At 46.0% G+C, this 21503-nt stretch overlaps 1 protein-coding gene across 1 annotated transcript in view; it reads right to left on the reverse strand.

The window, feature by feature from the left end:
* Positions 1-2714: 2714 nt before the first annotated feature.
* Positions 2715-21503, reverse strand: part of CHMP4B (charged multivesicular body protein 4B) — a 43409-nt gene continuing 24620 nt past the window's right edge. Inside the window, exons 2-5 of the mRNA XM_024559297.3 lie at positions 7993-8170; positions 6189-6303; positions 4814-4940; positions 2715-3604 (exon numbers count right to left, since the gene is read on the reverse strand). Of these exons, the coding sequence (XP_024415065.1) occupies positions 3540-3604; positions 4814-4940; positions 6189-6303; positions 7993-8170 (485 nt within the window). The 3' untranslated portion in view covers positions 2715-3539. The remainder of the gene's footprint in view (positions 3605-4813; positions 4941-6188; positions 6304-7992; positions 8171-21503) is intronic.

Below are 21503 nucleotides of genomic sequence, written 5' to 3' on the forward strand. Positions count from 1 at the left end.
ACTGAGACACAGGGAAGAAAGCCATGTGAAGACCGAGGCAGAGACTGGAGCTATATGCCAATGAATGCCAGGAGCTACCAGAAGCTGGGGGGCAGGGAAGGACCTTCTGTAGGGCCTCTAGAGGGCGTGTGGCCTTGTCGACAACTCAATTTTGGACTCCTGGCCCCTAGAACTGTGAGAATAAATTTCTGTTGTTTTAAGGCACCAGACTTATGGGTGTTTGGTACAGCAGCCCTAGTAAATGAATACAGGCAGCTGTGTTATTACCTGCATTTTATAGATGAGCAAACTGAGGCCGAGGCATGGAGTCACCTCCCCAGGCCCACACGTCCCTGGGCTGCAGAGGCAGGCCGTGAACCTTGTGTCCCAGGCTCCAAAGCCCTGTGCTCTTGACATTACACCTCGGCCTGCTCCTGTGGCTGCCTGCCCCCACACCTTCCCACTGTCCAGTCTCCACTTGATGCAGGATTTTACTCGACAATCCCACTGCTTCTAAAAATGCCACCCTTACTTCACTGTGGGAAGTGGGAGGCAGCCTAAAGAGTTTCATCTGTACCCTGCCTAGCCCCCAAATTATTGCCTGAGCAACTGTTCTTCTTTCTTCCTTTCCTTCCCCATTTTTAATAACCCTGTAGATTCCTTAGTCTCATGCTCAAGACCCCAGTTTAGCCCTCAACCTCTCTCTGGGGTGACCTCCCACTTCTTCCCAAGCAAGCCCTTTCCCCAGTCAAATCTTCCTTCATTTTTAGAAGCAGTGGGATTGTCGAGTAAAATCCTGCTTCTTCAAATTGAGACTGGACAGTGCACAGGTGTGTGGGCAGGCAGCCACAGGAGCAGGCCGAGGTGTAATGCCAAGAGCACAGGGCTCTGGAGCCTGGGACACAAGGTTCATGTCCTTGTGTCCCAGAAAGTGAGGGCAGCCCCTCACTTCCCTGCCTCCTTGTCTCCCCTCGCCAGGTTCCCTTGGTCTAGAATGCCCCATCCCTCACAGTCGCATGTGAAAAACCCACTCCATCTTCAAGCCCAAGTTCAAATTCCACCTCCTCCTGGAACATCTAGTTAACACTTCCCTCTGACCACACACATGCATTCACCAACATCCTAATTTGTGCCAAGCAGATCGAGGAACCAGGGAATGCAATGTCCTCACTGTCTGACAAGCGAATGGGAAGTTGTGACAGTTGTGGGGAGGAGGGGAGCAGTACCTCTTTGTAGGACGGGGCAGGCTATGTATAGGAGAGGGAGGCCAAGGGGCCAAAGCCAAGCCCACATAAGGGCTGGGAGGCCAAGAGCACAAGTTCCAGGAGGTGGGGCATTCTGCATCATAGGGGGGGAGGGGGGGGGGCGGGGGTTGGCATAAGAGGAGGTTAAAATGGAAGTCAGGTTATAGAAGGTGCATGTAAGCTGTCCTGAGATCTTAATCCTGTCCACCTAAATATTCCAAAGTGTAACCCCAGCTCACCTACATCAGTCACCCAAGCACTTTGCTAAATTGCAAATTCACAGGTCCCCATGCAGCTCTGGGGATGGGGCCCAAGAGACTGAATTTTTAACAAGCTGCCTGGGTAATTCCAATCCACCTTTAGTTAGTTTCCCAACCACAGGAGGGGATGGAGTCAGACTGAGGGGTTTGGAAGGAACACATCACGATCTGATGTGCTTTTTAGAAGAAGCTGGTAGCACTATTCTCACATCTTCTGATTATGGTGTCTGCCTCCACTGTGGTGATTTGGTGCCACCTAGTCAGCAACACCTTCTTCCTAACAGGAACCTGTTTGGTCTTGGTACCAAGGTGGTGACAATGGGCTCAGGGAAGGGAGGCCCCACCCCCAGTCTTAGGGGAGAACCTTGATTGGACCCCCTTTTCTGGTCCCTATTTTCCTACACTCCTTTGCATCAAGAAGTGGCCAACTGGCATGCAGAATTAAGGGTGACCATGCAAAGATCTACTCTTATGAGGGAGAAGGTCCATAGTATTCACCAGATTCTCAAGGGGGTACAAGACTAAAGGAAAGTAGTGATTGGAAGAGTCCAGGCCAGCCACATGGCGAGCCACAGCAGACCTGAGACTACCATTTGTGTCCTGGACTCTGAGCCACTGCCCTATACTTCCTCCTCATGGGAAAGGCCATTTTCTTCAATGCACCTTACAGGTCTAGTCAATAGGAACGCCATGGTTTCCAACGGGTGGAGCCTCTGCTGTCCAGCTGGCATTGCCCATGGACACTGACAGAGAAAAACATGGAAGTCCCGGAGGTACAAAGAGCCAACTCACTCCTAAACTGTTCCCACAAGGCCCCCATGCAAGGTGGATGTGACAGACCCACGGCTTTCAGAGCCTAAACACATTTCTAGTAAGACACGCTCTCCTCTTTGGTTCAATTACTGATTTAGCCCTGGCTGATGTGGCTCAGTGGATGAGTGCCGGCCTGTTAACCACAAGGTCAGTGGTTCAATTCCCAGTCAGGGCACATGCCTGGGTTGCAGGCCAGGTCCCCAGTTGGGGGTGGGCGAGAGGCAACCAATGTTATCTCTTGCACATCGATGTTTCACTCCCTCCCCCTAAGAATAAATAAAATCTTTTTAAAAAATTGTTGATTTATATCATGCTCAAGTCTTCCATATGTTTCCCCAGACTCCACTGGACCATGCTGGCCTGGGAAGGGTCAACTCCAGAAGCAAATGAGAAATTAATTGAACACAACAGCAAAATATGAAAATTAATCGAGATATTTAATAGACAGTGCAAACCATAATTTTATCTGAATATAAATGTATGCACATGTTTCCAATGAGTTATCTATCAGTTATCACAAACAGCAACAAGGACCTTAGAGCTATGTTAGAAAAACATATAGCTGGAATTTAACTCTAACAATCTCACCTGCTCTCAAGAGAACATCATCCATTTCAAATCAGTGTCACAAACTCCAGAAGACCAGGGAGTGGAAGTGAGGAGTGGGCTAGAATAGGAAACACAGGGGCCAGTACACAGGTGATGGACAGAAATACAGCTCTCAAGGAAACCAAAATCAGATGCATTATTACAGCTAAGGACAAGGAAAAGCCTATGGCTTTAAAAAACGACTTTTCTGCCAGTACCATACAAGTCTTACAAAGAGATGTGCGACAAGTCAACTGACTTAAAAGGACAGAGGCTACATTTTCAGATCGGTTCAACTTGCAAACGGTCGACCCTTTCCATCGAGGTTCAGCAGTGGAGTTAGCGTAGTCCAGAAGCTCAATGTTGGATTTGCAAATACAGTTTATTTTACAGAAATTCAACATTATAAACAGCAGGCACCTCCCACCCCATCCCCACCCCCACCCCCCGCCCGCCCCGCTGGGTGCAGACCATGCTATGCAGAGTGAGCAGTGATGCGGCCCTACTGCTGTGGAGGGAGATTCGAGAGCGATGGAACCTGCCTGCACCACGTCCTGCCTTCCCTGCACACGCACACGCCTGCCCGCTTGCAGGCCACCACAGTCTGTCTGGGCCCAGCTTGCACTGGACCAGCTAATTAACTGGTTCCAGTTAATTACATGGTTCCGGCCCAGTTCTCCAATTCCTTCATGTCTTCGTCTTCCTCTTCCTTCTTCTTGGCTGTGTGATGAGAGAAAAGGCAATTTAGGAGGGCTGGCTGCAGTCCTCTCAGCACATTCTGGCTGCCGGCCAGGGCTGTGCTACATGGCTGGTGTCTGCAGAAGCAGCCCTGCCCTTGCGGCCACCTCATCTTCAGGTTATCAGCAGACTGCTTCGGTGCCTAAAAGCTGCAATGTAAAACTCCAGATAACCAGACACACTTCCCCCAGCACCTCCCCTCCACCAGCATCAGGGCCAGACAAAACAAGGATTCTACACTGAGTCAGGATTCAGGCGAGTCCCAGAGCACCCAAGGTCGGGGAGAGAATGCCAGAAGGGATCAAATCCTCGCTCCACACCTCCCTGCCCCTTCAAGTGACTTGATCCCTCTCCACCCCCACAGGCAATTTGTTGGGCAAAGTTTGGACCTCCTTTTCCCCTTATCCCAGCCCCACTTGAGCAGCTGACTCAACTCAAGGGGCTGTTTCCTCCTTAAAAACGGGAGAGTGAGGTGACTACAGCCTGGTCACACTCTGCTCTGTGGTGCTCTCCCTATGCCCAGTCAAACTGCCTCACCTTTTCTAGTTCTGTGTGGAATACTTCCACCCTACCCAAGCGTAAAATAATGGGGTGGGGAGGAGCAGGCACAAGGGAATGAAGGTTTTATAGAACCAGGTCTTTAAAACAGTCAAGCTGTTTCCTTCCCACAGTGACTGCCTCCGAGGCATACACAGCACAGGATCCTAGACAGGGGGCAAGAGTGTTCCCGGAATTAAACTCTCGCACCTTCTCCCAGTGCCTAGAAATTTCTCTTGTTTGATGACAGGGAAAATCATTCTGGAGTACTGGTTCTCAACCGAGGGTAATTCCGCACCCCCACACTCCCAAGGGGACACCTGGCAATCACTGGAGACACTTCTGGTTGTCACAACTTGGGAAGGAGGTGCTATTGTCATCTGTTGGGTAGAGAGAGGCCAGGGGTGCTGCTCGACATCCATAGTACATAGGACAGACTGCCCACCCAGGCCCAGCCCGAGGGACGATCTGGCTATGTTAATAGTGCCAAGGTTAAGGAACCCTGTTCTAGAGAGAAACTAGGGAAGGGCAGGTGACACTGTCTCTGGGGCTGTCGCAGCAGATGCTATCTGGTCCTCAACCCTGAGTAACTGACCACAAAAGCACCTGCGCCGAGAGGGGGGGGATGTCTGACTCTGGATAGGAAGTACTCACTGGGTTTTGATGGTAGAGCTATAGAGGGAACATTTGGTAGAGGGACTGTTTCAGGTCCACTGATTTCCAGCAAATTCTTATCTAGTTCCTCTTGTTCTAGTTCTTCTAATTCTGCCATGAGCTCATCCTGGTAAAGAGAAACACAAGAATGAGAGACACCCATGGGAATCCCAGCCCCCGCAGCAGTACCTCTTGCCTGATGGTTGAGGGGACACACGCCCCTTCTGAGAAGGTCAGAAGGGAGATGGACTCCAGGTCCAACTCTGTGACTCAAATATCCTAAACTTGCTCTAGCAATACTGATGTCTGTGTCTGCGTCCTGCACTAGGCTGTGTGCATCTTAAGAAAACAGTCATATCTTTTCATCCTATTTCTTTATCTCCGAACTGGGTGCACTAAGTGAATGTGCAGGAATGTTTGCTTAATTGAAATTAACTTGAGCCCTAGCTGGTGTGGCTCAATGGATTGAGTGCTGGCCTGCGAACCAAAGGATCGCGGGTTCGATTCCCAGTCTAGGGCACATGGCTGGGTTGTAGGCCAGGTCCCCAGTGGGGGGCACGTGAGAGGCAACCACACATTGATGTTTCTCTCCCTCCCTTTCTCCCTCCCTTTCCCTCTCTCTAGAAATAAATAAAATCTTTTTTTAAAAAAAAAAAGAAAGAAATTAACTTGACTAGTTCATCAAATTCCACTCAGAAAACACAAAAACCCTGGCACGGGCAGCCAAGGGTACGAGCCGCAGGCTGTGGTATCAGCTATGCCGTCGGAATCATCACAGAGAATCAGGTTCCCTGGAGAGGGCCTGACCTTCAGTGGACTTAAATCTAAGGCAGAATGAAGTACCTTCAACCGGGTCTGTTACTGCAATTTAAAAACCTAAGAGACACAGAGCCCTACTCGCTACAGCAGAAACTGGTAGGCGCCCAAGTTCCAGGTGACTCCCTCAGGAGTCAGACGCAAATGCACCTTCCTCGGCTTCACCTTTACCTCATGTCAGAGTTGTCTGAAGGCAAATGCTGTAAACATCTCCAGGGCACAGTCACCTCAGCTGCCCCAGCTCTGAGCTTGCCCAGCACCTCCCACAGAAAGGTGCTGGCTAACTACCCGTTGAAACCAATCATTGACCTAACGCCTGCTGCTGGGCTCCAATAAAGGTTCCTTTCCTTTACCTAACCTTCCACCCGAAAAGTGAACACATCCCTCGAATTCGAGAATTAGGAGGGTTAGCACGGTGCCCTGTATGTGCAAATCTCTGGAGGGATGAGAACCGGTGACTTCCAAACCACACCACGCCTGCCAGAGAGGCTGCAACAGCAGATCAAAAGGCAGCTGGTGTCACCTGTGAAGCCTGTGTGATCTGCATGAAAACACTCACCTCATCAAATTCTTCTCCAAAGCCTACAGGTTTTGAAATAGCTGTTGAAATCTCCTCTGCGAGTTCTTGCTGGTCAGCAATGTCCTGCATTAACTCATCAACTTTATCGATGTCCCTTTAAATGAAACGGACAGATGTCATACCAACGATCAGTCTGTGTAAAGAGAGTCTGTGAGAGATAATTACTCTCTGTGAGGAATTACTTTTTTGTTTTTAATCTCTTCCTACTCCCCTATGAAATAGAGAATCAAGAGAATAGACTTAGTGTCCTCAGATATCGTCTAGTCCAACACCCTAAGGAAATAAGGCTTATTAGCAAAGTTAGAGGCCACGGTCATGGTCTCACAGTCACGCGAGCCAGTAAACACGTCGGATGAGACCACAGGACCTTAAGTCCTGGGCCAGTAGCCCTGCAAGCTCACGGGAAACTCTGTACAGGGGGAATGTGCTCTATGTGTTGCAGGGGAAGCAACACATCACACAATCACAAATCATAACATGTCGCCATGCCACTTGACAGGCCCTTCCCACCTCCTCAAATGCACTATGGCTCCTCTACCAGAACTCGCAGAATTATTTTCTATACACTGTCGATCTCAATCATGTAAACCGCACAATGAATCCACACAGTGTGTGCACATACACATCAAAGCGTGCACAGAACTTACTGAGACGCGCTCTGTGCTAGGCATCTCGGAGAAACGGAAATGAAGCAGGCATGGACCACACTCAGGTATTTAGTCCAACGAGCATGCACCCTCAGACAACACCTCACTTATCTGAAGGCTACTTTTCTTGCAATCCCACATTTTTAGAGCAAAGATCAGCAAACTTCTCCGGTCAAGGGCCAAAAAGTAACTATTTTAGAATTAATTGGTGGGCCGTTCTGCCTCTGTGGCAAACACTCGGTCCTACTGTGTAGCACAAACAACAGTCATAGACAATATGAAAATCAATGGGCTGTGTTCTGATATTTACAAAAATAGGGGACAGGCCCACAGGCCGCACTTTGCCAATCGCTGTTCTATAGCACGGCTGAGTACCCAAAAGGAAGCAACAAGGGGTTCTAAGCACCCCCAAATGTACGCTGCTGAGTACAAGCACTAAAACAAATGCAGAATTTTGCTCATGGGAGAGGCTCTGATTTGAAGTGTAGTGCTACCCTGGCCTTTAATTGCAATTGTAACAAGTTTGATTCCCTATTTCTTAGGCCACTGTATAGAGTAGCAGCCATATAAAGGAGGGGCTGCTGAAGTCAAGAACTTTGAGAGTATGACAGCCAGAGCCTGAGAGCAAGAGGGAGGCAGAAACTTCCACCAATAGCATTCGTGAGAACGGAGAGCTCCAAAGCCCTTGGACGTACCACTTTTCAGGGCCCCTGACAGCATCAGGAGACAGTCATGGACTCTGGTCCTAATCCCAGTTCTATCCAGGCTCATAAATACATGACACAGTGCAAGTAGCCTCCCCTCTTTGAGACATAGCTTTCCCACCTTGGTAATCAGAGGCCTGGGTGGAGAGGACCTTTTAAGGGCCTTTCCTGCTTGAAACTCTATGCTCATCAAAATAACTTTGAGTTACTCAGAAAATACTGTTTCATTCCATGAGATCTGCTTCCAAAAGCAGTAAGGTAAATAATTCACTTTAGAGGAAGTTCCAAAAGAATACAAATTAAAACAAACTCAGGGGCTTGAGCGGGTAAGTCAAGGAGACAGCCCAAGGCCAAGGCCTGGGCTCAAGGCATTCCAGGGCCAGCACCGCCCTGCCATGCAGGTGCACCCCTCCACCACGGGCAGCCACATACATGTTGTCGTGGGCAGCTTTCATGGCCTTGGCGGCATAGCCCATGTTCTTGAGCACCTCGGTGTTGGTGTTGGCATTCTCCAAAGCCTCTCGCTGGAACTCGATGGTTGATAGTGTGCCGTCAATCTGCGCCAGCTGCTTTTCGTACCTCTTCTTGCGCTTCAGTGCCTGGAGGGCCGCTGCATGGGGAGAAAACAAGGTTTCAGAGAGTCCAACACAGGGCAATAAACATCCTAGAGTTCACTTGAGCTTTCACTCTGATTCTAATAGCTGCACCTCAACTGTTCCTCCCACTAATAAATAACACAAAGAGCACATTCATTTTTCTGAGAAAACTATACAAAATTCACAAGCAACCAAGCACCCATGTAAAAGTTCACATTCTCTCGTAACCCCCCCCCCCCCCCACACACACACACAGCATAAAGAGGCACCCAGAGAAAGAATGTGCTTTGAGGTTGAACTGCCTTAGGTTGGAAACCCAGCTCACAGACTTAGGTAGGTTCACTGTGAGGAGTAAATGAGATAACATATGTGAACACCTGGCATAACATTCAACAGTGGACACTGTTTAATTATGATAAAGCAAGCTTAAGGTATCATTTTATGCCGACTAAATTACAAAAAAATATTTATACCTAGTAATGGATCAGTTGGGGTTTAAGTGCTGTCTCACTGTACATAGCCGACGACTGTAAATTGTTACAATGCTTCTGAAAAGTAACATGGCAACACACAGCCCCAACCATAGTAACATTCCTGCCCTCTGACCCAGTCATTTCCTCCCGGAAATGTATTCGACAAAAGCAGAAAGCCCCCTACAGCATTCTCTATCACAGAAAAACAACAGAATAATGACAACTCGCTGCCAGGGATCAATCTAGAGTCTGACCATTTGGTCAAGTCAGCGTCACCATCTGCCTTGGCTGCTGGCATGCCAAGGCTGTAGAGGTCATCTTGTTTTAAGGTCCAGTCAGGACATGGCGAAGCTGTGGCAGAGTAGGGGCCAAATCATACTTCCCAACTCACAGTGCAGTCTTCTTCCTCTTACTGTCTCAAGTCCCTCTTTACACTAAAAAGTATCTTCAGCCCTGGCCAGTATGGCTCAGTTGGTTGGAACATCGTCTCGTAAACTGAAAGGTCACAGGTTCAATTCCCAGCCAGGGCACATGCCTGGGTTGCAGGTTCAGTCCCCAGTTGGGGCACGTACAAGAGGCAACCAACTGATTTTTCTTTCCCTCTTTCTCCCTCCCTCCTTTCCCCTCTCTCTAAAAATCAATAAGCATGTCCTCGGGTGAGGATAAAAAAAAAGAAAAAGATCTTTAACACACATCTTAGACAGGAATCAAAGCCAGGAAGGAGGCTCGGCACAGACTCAAGCAGAATGAATGGGCTGGGTTGGGAAAGCGGCCCAGCCCCTGCCTTGGCCTGACAGTACTGGCCTCACATGCACACACACACTGCTCCCCATGTCTCCGGACTCCAGACCACAGCCATCTCCTGCAGGCTGTGGGTGACAGTCAGTCACCTCCCCCACAGGGCTATGGTTCCTCCATATTCACATGAATAGGTTCCATGCTCCTTGAAAACCAGTTGCCAAGGAAAACAAGCTTGGCTTGCATGCAAGCAGTCCATGGTTCCTTCAAAAGCAGCAGATAAAACCACCAGGAAAACTCCTCCAGACAATGGAGCTAAACAGAAATAGTAAAAACTCTGAAGAACAATGAAATGTGCCTCATTAGAAGCTGAAAAGCCATTCTCCCTGTTATCTCCCTTGATTCTGGTGTGAATGGCCTATGACTTCAAGAAATCCAACTTGCAGCCACACGCGACCCCTTTCTAAACATCTCCACCTGCTGCTAGTGCTAAGTCATGCATGTTTGTAAGTACCCCACAGCAGCAACCCTTTAAGGTTGAAATAACCACCCTTTTTAGCAGATGAGGGATCTGAGATTCAGGAAGGTCACGTAACTAGGGTCATCAGGTGGTGGAAAGCAGCAGAAAGGGTGTTTAGCCAGGTGTGCACCTCCACGGTCTGTGCCCTGCCATTCCGACTGTGTGCCTCTCGCTTGGTGAAAATGGTATCGTCCTGCCCCGGAGGGAGGGTCAAGGGGCCTATGGGAACACAGCAGAGGGAAGTGCACATCCAACCATGTCATTTCTTTGCTTAAAAACCCTTAATAGCTCCCTCAGCCCATAGGCCAAAGCCACTGTGTGGTTTAATGCTGCCTGCAAGGAGCCAAGGGACTGCAATTCTCCCCACAAGCCAGGTCCTGGGAAGCCCAGCATCAGGGCTGAATCCCTTGCCGTTGACCATCATGACAGAGGGAAGACGTGCTGGGAGAGTCCTGGCAGGTAAGTGCTATGGGCCTGGGGCTGCTCCCTCGTGGCTTCCTTGGTGCTGTGTTGCTTTTCCACAGAAACCGACCCAAACACATCCCAAGGAACAAGTGATTCTCAAGCCTTCTCAGGCCAGTGTCCCACAGGTGCCCCTTTCTCAGGTCCTCTTCAGCCATCCCTATTGCCCATGGCATAGCTCAGGCTATAACAACAACTTATCCACCAGTCAAGATTCAACAAGGAGTTCCGAGAGCTTTCTGCACAGTAAGCAAGGCAGCTGCGGCAGTCCTGTCCACTTCCTCGTTTAACCTTCCCACATTCAGTCACGGGGCAAGGTCCCACGTCCACACTAATAAGGAGACTGGGGGCCAGAAAGGTGCAGCAGCTCATTCAAGTCACCCTGCCTTTAGGTAGGGAGGGGAAGGATCAACCACTGGTCCGTATAAGCCCCCGAGCCTCTGCTCTTCCCACGCAGGCTCAGAATGAGGGCAAGTGACTCTGGGACAGTTCTCAAGAACAAACAGTTACGATGACAGATGACACGCCTGCCTTGCTTTTCAGTGTCCTGAATGTAGCAGGAACCAAACTGGTTCTTTCCCTAAACCCTAAAACATCATAGATTTAGCAGTGCTTTAACTTTTCCTCTAATACATTTCCTTGTATGCCAGTCTTGCATTTGTCTGCTCTCCACCCTACTTCTAAAATTACCCAAGCAATGAATGATCTGGGTCCTGGCCAGATAGCTCAACTGGTTAGAGTGTCATCCCGATATGCCAAGGTCATGGGTTCAATCCTTGGTCAGAGAACATACAAGAATCTACCAATGAATACATAAGTAGAACAACAAATCAATATTTTTTCTCCTTCCCTTCCTCTCTCTCTAAAATCAACTTATAAATAAATAATCAAGAAACAAATATCCAAACATATCAGGGAGGTAAGCAAGAGACTCCCCCTCATGAATGAAATGTTTATATTACTGATTTTTACAGACTAACATGTAGCACAATGACTAGTCCACAGTAAGTGCTTATATATTAAGCTGAGTTTCCGATTTCACCTGTTTTTTAAGTTTTTCATATAATCCTATGCAGAACTTCTCATGTGGGGTGCACCCACATTTTATCTCCTGTGTACCAGCGCCTCAAAGGAGAAATAAAGTCTCGTTGACACACTGGCGGAAGCAATCACTGGGCAGGATTCTGTGCCTACATTCCTCCTGGTCCACAAAACAGGGACCTGTGCCCATGCCTGCCCTTTCCACCCTCACCATGAGGTGCGCCCTATCTCAGACTAGGAACAGGTCCTGAGCAAGCAGAGATGCCGTCCAGGGTTCCCCCTCCCACCTGAAGAATCACAATCTCTCACTCTCCTTGCAGTTAACTCTCCGGGATGGTGAGTGAGCCGTTTACCCTAATCTAACCCCTGTGCATATCTCTCAATTAACTGAGAACTCCAAAGAGAAAGGGTACACTATTAATTTTCCCCCTCCATAACTGGTTTATGAATAAAGTAATGTTATAAATAGACATGGGGTCAGCATTTGGGCTCCAAGAATGTGTGTAAATATATTCACAGCACTTGAACTACCCTGTATCTTACAAAAGTGTGGCGTGTATGGTGAAGTATAACTTAGGGTAAACTAAGAGGAAAATGCCACTCTTCCTGCATACACTTAAAGCGAAACATCCTCCATCCCAACCTTATTTCTGACCAACAAAATCTGCTTCTATATGTAGCCAAAGTCTAAAGGACCAAGCCCAATGTTATAGTTCTTCAAATTCCTGATTGTTGCCTTAAAAAAAACAAGCACTAGATTCTTATCACAAGAAAAAAATTTCATAACTATGTGAGGTGATGGATGTTAACTGAACTTCTTGTAATAATGTTGCGATACTACATACATATATCAAATCAATGTTATATACCTAAAACTGATACAATATTATATGTCAATTATATCTCAATAAAACTGGCGGGGGGAGGGAAGTAGGGTTAACAAAGAGTTTATCTAAACCAAATATTCAAAGAAGGGGCATACAAAGAGATCCCTTTTCTGCCAAAGAACCTCAGTGTCATTCATAAGCAAAATGGCACTGAAAACTGAAATCTAACCCAGGCCAATAGACGTTTAAGAGGTTGCTTTTAGATGGGAAAAAAATAGTCCTTGGAATCTCCATATTTAATTATGCCTTTGCTGGTTCCAAGAGAGTAATTACAGCAGCAATTACAGAATCTAATAACCAGCTTTATTGGCTCTGAAAGCTGAGGCAAAAACAACTCCAACCATGTTGAAATAAACATTGGTCTCCAGACAGTTGCTTCATTAGACACTCTAAACAGCTATTTGGAGAAAAAAGTACAGAAGAGATACCCTACGAATCAGAGACCCGTGGTAAACTTTCACTTAGGACCAGAAACTCCTGCAGCGCATCTGTTAGTGACTATACAGAAGCCATTTTCAGAGAATGCATCAGTTCAATACAACTAGATGGGATGTTCCTTTCTTCTCGGCAAAGACAGACTTGACTTCTCTTTGAAGAATTTCTGAGGAGCGCACGTTTGCTTGCCCTGATCTGGGGGCATTCAGTATAGGGCCACTAGCCCAACAGAGGCTAAGAAGTCGTACCTGTACACCCACTACTTGCACATGGAAAGATTTGGGCATTGGCAGGAAGGAAGGTCCAGCAATACCATCCCCTCTCACTAACTGAATGACGGTGCCTCTCGTTCCTTCAAAGACCCAAGGTTCTCTATCTGAATTCATCTAGCAGAAGGCACGGGGCTGAGAGGGAAGGAAGAGGGTGATGCTTCTTTCTCAGTCTCGGCATGAACTACATGGAAAATATGAACATAGTCTAGAAGACACTTACTAACACAACATTAAGTGAGAGCTTTGAAGACCCCTCAGCAGCCTGGTCATGGCAGGGCTTCTGGAAGGCAGGGAGCTGAGTGAAGCCGAGGGAACAATCACTCAGACGCTCCTTGCTCATTATGCCCATAAATAAACTTCAAAGGGCTCAGCCAAGAGAACCACACCTGGCCCTCAAGCTACTTACTAGTCACTTTTCGGGGTCACCTGTCATCTGTCCTGTGTATATGGCAAGAAAGATCCAAAGTCAAAACAAGGAAGTTACCCATCAATGTCAAAGAAGTGACAGTGGAGGGACAGTTATTAGTAACCATCTCTGCACCACATGGCATCAGATGGCCCACCACACATTGACCAAACAAGAGTTACAATACTGGAAGCAAGGAGGACTTGAAAGACTCTTGGAACCCTGGCTGGTGTGGCTCAGTGGACTGAGTGCCAGCCTGTGAACTGAAAGGTCGCCAGTTTGATTCCCAGTCAGGGCACATGCCTGGGTTGCAGGCCAGGTCCCCAGTTGGGGGCACGTGAGAGGCAACTGATAAATTGCACACTGATGTTTCTCACTCTCTCTTTCTCCTTCCCTTCCCTTCCCTTTTCTCTAGGAGTAACAAAAATAAAATCGTAAAAAAAAAAAAAAAAAGAAAGGCTCTTGGAGATACTGAAGATCAGCCCAGACAACTGGAAAAATATGATCCTGCAGTCAGTTAGAGGAGGAATTAGGACTAGGACCCAGGTCTCCAGCCCAAGGTTCTGTTTACCACCACTTGTTATCTCCAAATTAAGTTGCTATTAATAAACCAGCAATCCTTGCCCCACCAACACAAGGAAAACAGTCTACCTAATGCTCTTTCATCCAATTTCAAAACTCTGCCCTTGGGAACCTCACTTAAAAGCTCATGCTGACACATGAAAGAACTAGAAAGCTACCTGAAATGCTCTCCTAAGTCCCCAGTTAGAAGAAAAGGGAAAAAAAAAAATGGAAAAGAGGTGCTAGTCTGCCGGGTTCCGGAGTACTTTTCCTAAATTGGTGCTGTTGTTCCTGCCCACAGGTTCTGAAGACGAGGGCAGGGCTGGGCGCTCGTTTCTCTACCGGGTATAAAGGTGGCAGGAACAGCATGGGTCTACAGAAAGGTCTCGGAAACAAAAATGTACCTTTAAGCCCAGATGGAGGCTGTTTTTGTGTCCATTGTTGCTCAGCAAATGTCCCAGGCTCACCTGAGGGAATGAAGGCCTCCTCCTGCGGGAGGAGCTCTATCTCTCACACGGCTGTATTTATTCCCACACAGCTGGAGAGCGCAGGCGAGAGGTGCAGAAACCGGTTTCCAGAGCAGCCTCCTTCACTGTTAGTATCTCCCTGTTCCCCTAATTTGCTCTCCGTGGCCTGGAGCTAATGCAATCCATTTAGAGACGGTAAAATAAGTACTTGTGTATGAGCAGGAAAGTGGAATCTGAAACCCAGCTGACTTCACCAGCAAAGTACAGTACTAGCTGCAAGGGAAAATTCTAGAGAGAAAGAAAGAAGCCCCTTATCTGTTTAACAAGAACAAAGATGAGAAGGGTGGATTAGATGCTCACTCTAAGGCAGGGGTATCAAACTCATTTTCACCGGGGGCCACATCAGCCTCGTGGTTGCCTTCCGAGGGCCGAAATAATGTTAGGACTGTATAAATGTAACTACTCCTTAACTGTTAAGGAGTTGAAGTTACATTCGGCCCTTGGAAGGCAACCCCAAGGCTGATGGAGCCCTGGTGAGAATGAGTTTGACACCCCTGCTCTAAGGTCTTCCTCCAGCTCTAACAATATGCGAACCTCAACAGTTCTAAGATTTCCAGTAACTGATTGAAATAAACACAAGAGGCTTTTTTTAACTGACCCTTTGTGATCTTGAAAACCATATTAATATCAATACAGTTCCTGAATACTTCACATAATCAAGTTTTTCCTGCAAATGAAATCTGCAGTATCTCTGGCATACATCCTGAGTTAGAAGACAAAGCTGAGAGTCTGGGGAGACCAAAACGGCTAGAGTTCACAGGACAAGAGTACCAGAGAGAAGAGAGCTGGAGACAGCAACAGCAAGAGCACAAGCGAGAAAGAAACTCTGGAGATCGCAGAGGGCCCCCCTCAAGTGTTCAGCAGAATACCAGTTAGTGCGTGTGTACAGAGAAACTACTGAGGCCAGGGAAAGGAGGGCTGGAAAGCATTAGAGACAGCAGTACCAGGGACAGGTTAGTTTACAGGGCCTGCTCCTCGGCCATATCGGAAAACCTCATGATTCACGGGCTTGGGGTAGAGTACTCAGAAGAGTCTTGTCACAACAGTAGGGAATAACTAGCCCTATCCTAATAAGCATTGCTCTGGGCCCACTTAACAAATCTTAAAAACGAGAGCAAGAAGGAAAAGTTGTTACCAAGGAAATTAAATATTCCCAAACAAAGCTTAAGAATATTTACAGAAATACAGAAATATCTAGTACCTAACAAGGTAAAAGTTACATTCAACATCCAATCAAAAGTTACCATGCAAAAAAATCAATCAATTGCAAGTAATCCTGAACTAATTAGCAAAGATGAATGTTTAGAAGGCACACAAAAGATATTAAAATTAAAAAACATAAAAACACATTGAGCTTCTGGAGAGTAAAATTACGGGGTGGGGACAGGGATCAACGGCAGATCAGACACTGCAGAAGATTTGTAAACTTGGAGACACAGCAGCAGAAACTACCCAGAAAAAAGAACTTTAAAAACGAACATAGGATCAGTGAGTTGTGGGACAACTCTAAGCAGCCTATGTAAGTGTAATTGGAGTCCTCCAAGGAGAGAGGTAGATTAAAAAAAATATTTCACACAACAAGGGCCGATATTTTTCCAATTTGGGAAAAAGCATAAACCCACAGATCCAAGAAGCTCAATGAACCCGGAACATAAGAAACGTGAAGAAAACCACACCAAAGCATCTCATAATAAAACAGCTCAAAACCAGTGATAAAATCTTAAAAGTTACCCCCCCCATTATATATATACAGAGCAACAAAGCAACAAAGAATAACAGAGATTTTTCATAGAAAACAACGCTAGCAAGACAGTGGAACACTCTTAGTGGGACACTAAGTACCGAAAGGAAAAAAAGGTAACCTAAAATTCTAAACCCAGTAAAATCGTCTAAAAACAAAGACAAAATGAAGACTTCATCATCAAAGAAAAGCTGAAAGAATTCATCGCCAGCAGACCCACACTACAAAATATTTTAAAGGAAGTCCTTCAGGCAGAAGGAAAGTGATACCATATGAAAACATTATTCTACAGAGATGTGAGGAACACCAGAAATGAGAAATACATGGGTAAACATAGAAGACTTTTTAATTATTTAAATCTCTTTTTTAAACAACCACAGCAACAATAATAATTATATAATGGGGTTTAGAACATATGTAAGAGTAAAATGTGCGACAACAATAGCACATAAGCCAGGAGAGGAGATACGGGAATGTGCTATTGTAAGGTTCACACACTATCTGTGAGGTGGTAATAATATCACTTGAAAGTAGATTACAGTAAGTTACAGATGTATACTATAAACTGTAAAGTAAACACTAAAATAACAGCATTACAGCTAATAAGCAAACAAAGGAGATAAATGGAATCATAAACATAATCCAAAAGAAGGCAGGAAAAGAGAAAAAACGTGAACAAAGAACATATGAAACAAATAAAGAGCAAGATGACAGATTTAATCTTACTATATCAATACTCATATTAATGTAGCTTTCTAAACACCCCAATTAAAAGACAGAGGTTGTTCAATTGAATTTAAAGACCCAACTTTATGCTGCCTACAAGAGACTTCAAATATACAGATCAATAGCTTAAAAGTAAAAAGGGTGAACAAAGATACCCTAAAGTTACACTAATCAAAGGCAGCTGGAGTGGCTATATTAATATTTCAGACAAAGTAGATTCAGAGCAGAGAATACTACCAAGGACAAAGAAGGTCATTTCATAATGATACAGGGGTCAATTTAGTAGGAGGATATAGTAATTATAGACATTTACATACCTAATAACAGAGCTTTAAAAATACCTGAAGCGGGAGAACCAAGATGGCGGCGTAGGTAGACACACTGCACCTCCTCGCACAACCAGAACTGATAGAGAATCGAACGGCAAGGGGGTCTGACACCAAGGAAATAAAAAATAAACATTCATCTAGACCGGTAGGAGGGGCGGAGACGGGCACCGGGGTGGAGAGGACTCGTGTGGCTGTGGCAGGACCGAGACTGGCGGAGTGTGGGACAAATGGGGCAGGCAGTCACAGCACTAGCAGACCCTGTGGCCCCACATTTGTGCAGATAAACCGAGAGGGCCTGACTCGGAGTGGTGGAGAGCGGGGCAGGCAGAGTGCGGGTAGCACACCGCAGCCCCACATTCGAACATAGATAAACCGGAGGAACGGCGGGGAGCGACCGCGCAACCCAGGGCTACAGCTCGGGGAAATAAAGCCTCAAACCTTTGATTGAAAACGCCCGTGGGGGTTGGGGCAGCAGCAGGAGAGACTCCCAGCCTCACAGGAGAGGTCGTTGGAGAGACCCACAGGGGCCTAGAGTGTGCACAAGCCCACCTACTCGGGAGCCAGCACCTGAGGGGCCCAGTTTGATTGTGGGTATGGGAGTGAAAGATTGAAATCCAGAGGAGAGTGAGGCGGGCGCCATTGCTCCCTCTGGGCCCCTCCCCCATGTACAGCGTCACAGCACAGCAACCAGCATTACCCCGCCCCGGTGAACACCTAAGGCTCCGCCCCTTAAAGTAACAGACTCGCCAAGACAAAAAAAAAAAGGCCCAAATGACAGAACACTTCAAAGCTCCAGAAAAAATACAACTAAGCGAGGAAGAGATAGCCAACCTATCGGATGCACAGTTCAAAGCACTGGTTATCAATATGCTCACAGACTTGGTTGAATCTGTTCAAAAAACAAATGAAAAAATGAAGCCTATGCTAAGAGAAACAAAGGAAAATGTACAGGGAACCAATAGTGATGCGAAGGAAACTGGGACTCAAATCAACGGTGTGGACCAGAAGGAAGAAACAAACATCCAACCAAAAAAGAATGAAGAAACAAGAACTTGGAAAAATGAGGAGAGGCTTAGGAACCTCCAGGACGCCTTGAAACGTTCCAACATCCGAATTATAGGGGTGCCAGAAGGAGAAGAGGAAGAACAAAAAGTTGAAAACTTATTTGAACAAATAATGAAGGAGAACTTCCCTAATCTGGCAAAGGAAATAGACTTCTGGGAAGTCCAGGAAGCTCAGAGAGTCCCAAAGAAGCTGGACCCAAGGAGGAACACGCCAAGGCACATCATAATTACATTACCCAAGATTAAACGCAAGGACCTACATCCAAGATTACTGTATCCAGCAAAGCTATCATTTAGAATGGAAGGGCAGATAAAGTGCTTCTCAGATAAGGTCAAGTTCAAGGAGTTCATCATCACCAAGCCCTTATTATATGAAATGTTAAAGGGAGTTACCTAAGAAAAAGAAGATAAAAAATAGGAACAGTAAAAATGACAGCAAACTCACAGCTATTAACAACCACACCTAAAACCAAAACAAAAGAAAACTAAGCAAACAACTAGAACAGAAACAGAACCACAGAAATGGAGATCACATGGAGGGTTGTCAATAGGGGAGTGGGAGGGGGAGAGGGGGGGAAAGGTACAGAGAATAAGTAGCATAAATGGTAGGTAGAAAATAGACAGGGGGAGGGTAAGAATAGTGTAGGAAATGTAGAAGCCAAAGAACTTACAAGTATGACCCATGGACATGAACTATAGGGGGGGAATGTGGGAGGGAGGGGGTGGGCAGGATGGAGTGGAGTGGGGGGAGAAATGGGACAACTGTAATAGCACAATCAATAAATATATTAAAAAAAAATACCTGAAGCAAAAATGGATAGAACCGCAATGAGAAATAGACAAACCTACAAGTACTGTCAGATTTCAATACCCCTCTTTAACAACTGATAGAATGAGCAGACAGAAAATCAGTAAGGATATAGAAGACTTGAACAGCATAATCAACAAACTAGACCTAACTGACATTTGCAGAACCACCAGAAAAATACTCATTTTGTTGATGTGAACACAAAAAATTTACCATGAGACCATATTCTAGGTCATGATGCAAATCTCAATAAATGTAAAAGAATTCAAATCATATGAAGTATGTTCTCTGACCACAAGGGAATTAAATTAGAAATCATTAACAAAAGACCTCTAGAAAATCCCCAAATATCTAAAAACTAAATAACAACTGCTAAATAACCCATGGATCAAAAAGGAAATGAGAAATTAGAAGATATTGAGAACTGAATGAAAACGAAAACACAACATATCAAGCCTTGCGGGATTCCACTAAAGCAGTATTTAGGGAAACATTTATAGTAAAATCCTATTTTAGGAAAGGACATAAGACCTCAAATCAATGACCTCAACTTCTACCTTAAGAAACTAGACAAAGAAGAGCAAGTGAAATCAAAAGTAAGCAGAGGGAAGGAAAATAGGATCAAAGTGAAAAATCAATAAAATAGAAAAGAGAAACAATACATAAAGTCAATGAAATAAAAATCTGGCACTTTGAGCCCTGGCTAGTATGGCTCAGTGGACTGAACACCAGCCTGTGAACAAAAGGGTCGCCGGTTTGATTCCCAGTCGGGGCACATGCCTGGGTTGCAGGCCAGGTCCCCAAAGGGGGCGTGTGAGAGGTAATCACACATCGATGTTTCTCTCTCTTTCTCCCTCCCTTCCCCTCTCTCTAAAGATAAATAAATAAAATATATTTTTAAAATCTGGCACTTTGAAAAGATTAATAAAACTGAGCTTTTAGCCAGGTTGATCAGGAAAAAAAAATATTACCAATATCAGGAATGACAGATATGGTATCACTGCAGATTCCACAGATAGTAAAGTAAAAGGAAAAAAGGGGGATATTTTAAATAACTTCATGCCGATAAACCTTACCACTTAGATGAAACCGACAAGTTCCTTGAATGACCCAAATCCATGCTCCTCCTACCACATCAGGAATTAGACCTTGCTCATGACACTTTGCTATGGAACGGGGACAAAAATGGTAACAGTCCCAAGGTCGAAGGTGCTCGCCAACCAGCAGAGAGCACAATGTCGTATGATGACAGAGGTAACCAGGGGCACTCTGGGAGCCTAGAGGAGGAAAATCTAATCTTTGGAGCTATCACACATTTTAAAAAATGATAAAAGATAGACAAGAGGGACATATCCCAGGCAGGAGGAACAGAGAGGGATGAGAAAATGAGGGAGGGAGGAGGAAAGATAAAAGCCCCAGAAAGAAACTCATGAACAGTCTTGTATGTCTTGTTCAGGGGCTGTTGGACTTTATCCCACCGTAGAGGGAAGCCACTGGAAGATTCTAAGTAAGACAGGAATGTGATCAGATTTGTATTTCAGAAAGATCCCCCTGGCTGCAATGGGGAGAAAGGACTGACAACCACTGCACTAATCCAGAGGGTCTGGACTTCAAGGGCCTGATCCAAGGCTATGGCAGAGGGGCTGACCAGGAGAGGACGGACTTGAGAGACACCAGGAGGAAGATTCCATGGGCCTGCAAACCTTTCTGAATGTGCAGGGTGAGAAAACGGAGAGGGGGTCAGGAGCAACATCCAGGCTGCTGGCAGGAGAACCTGGGTGGTTGAGATGCCATTTCTCAGAAAAACTAGTGACTTAGAGGAGTTGGGTCAGGAAGGGAGAAACCATTCTCAGCAGGTCTTCTGTGGGGCTACAAACACCGAAATTTAAATCAGTACCTGAAATTTGAATGAAAATTCTCTACATCCATATGATGAAGATAGGAGAGTCCAGGGACTTCTGAGTGGGTCAAATCTAAATACTTTCTTATTAAACTCTACAGAACACAGGATTCAAAGGTAACCTAATTGCTACCGTTTATACATGTGTGTGTCAGGAGAATATATAGGTAGATGTTTGTAATCTACAGACAGTCTCTGGGCCTTGTAATTGGTTACTCTGGGAGACACGCTGACCGGCTGGGGCAGGGAAGGAACTTTGCAAATTATCAACTCTTTACCCTACACCTAATCAAAACAAACAAAAAAAGTAACATAAACAAAACAGCCAATTTCTTCCCCATCCCTAGACACGAAAAGGCAGCTATACTTAAAACAGCAAACATTTACTAAGAACAGCTTCACTACGCCTGGCACTGGAGCTGTGGTCTGGTCTCAAGGGCGGAGTGCAGGCACTGAC

The sequence above is a fragment of the Desmodus rotundus genome, chromosome 6 (assembly GCF_022682495.2).
Source record: "Desmodus rotundus isolate HL8 chromosome 6, HLdesRot8A.1, whole genome shotgun sequence".
Classification (NCBI taxonomy): Eukaryota; Metazoa; Chordata; class Mammalia; order Chiroptera; family Phyllostomidae; genus Desmodus; species Desmodus rotundus.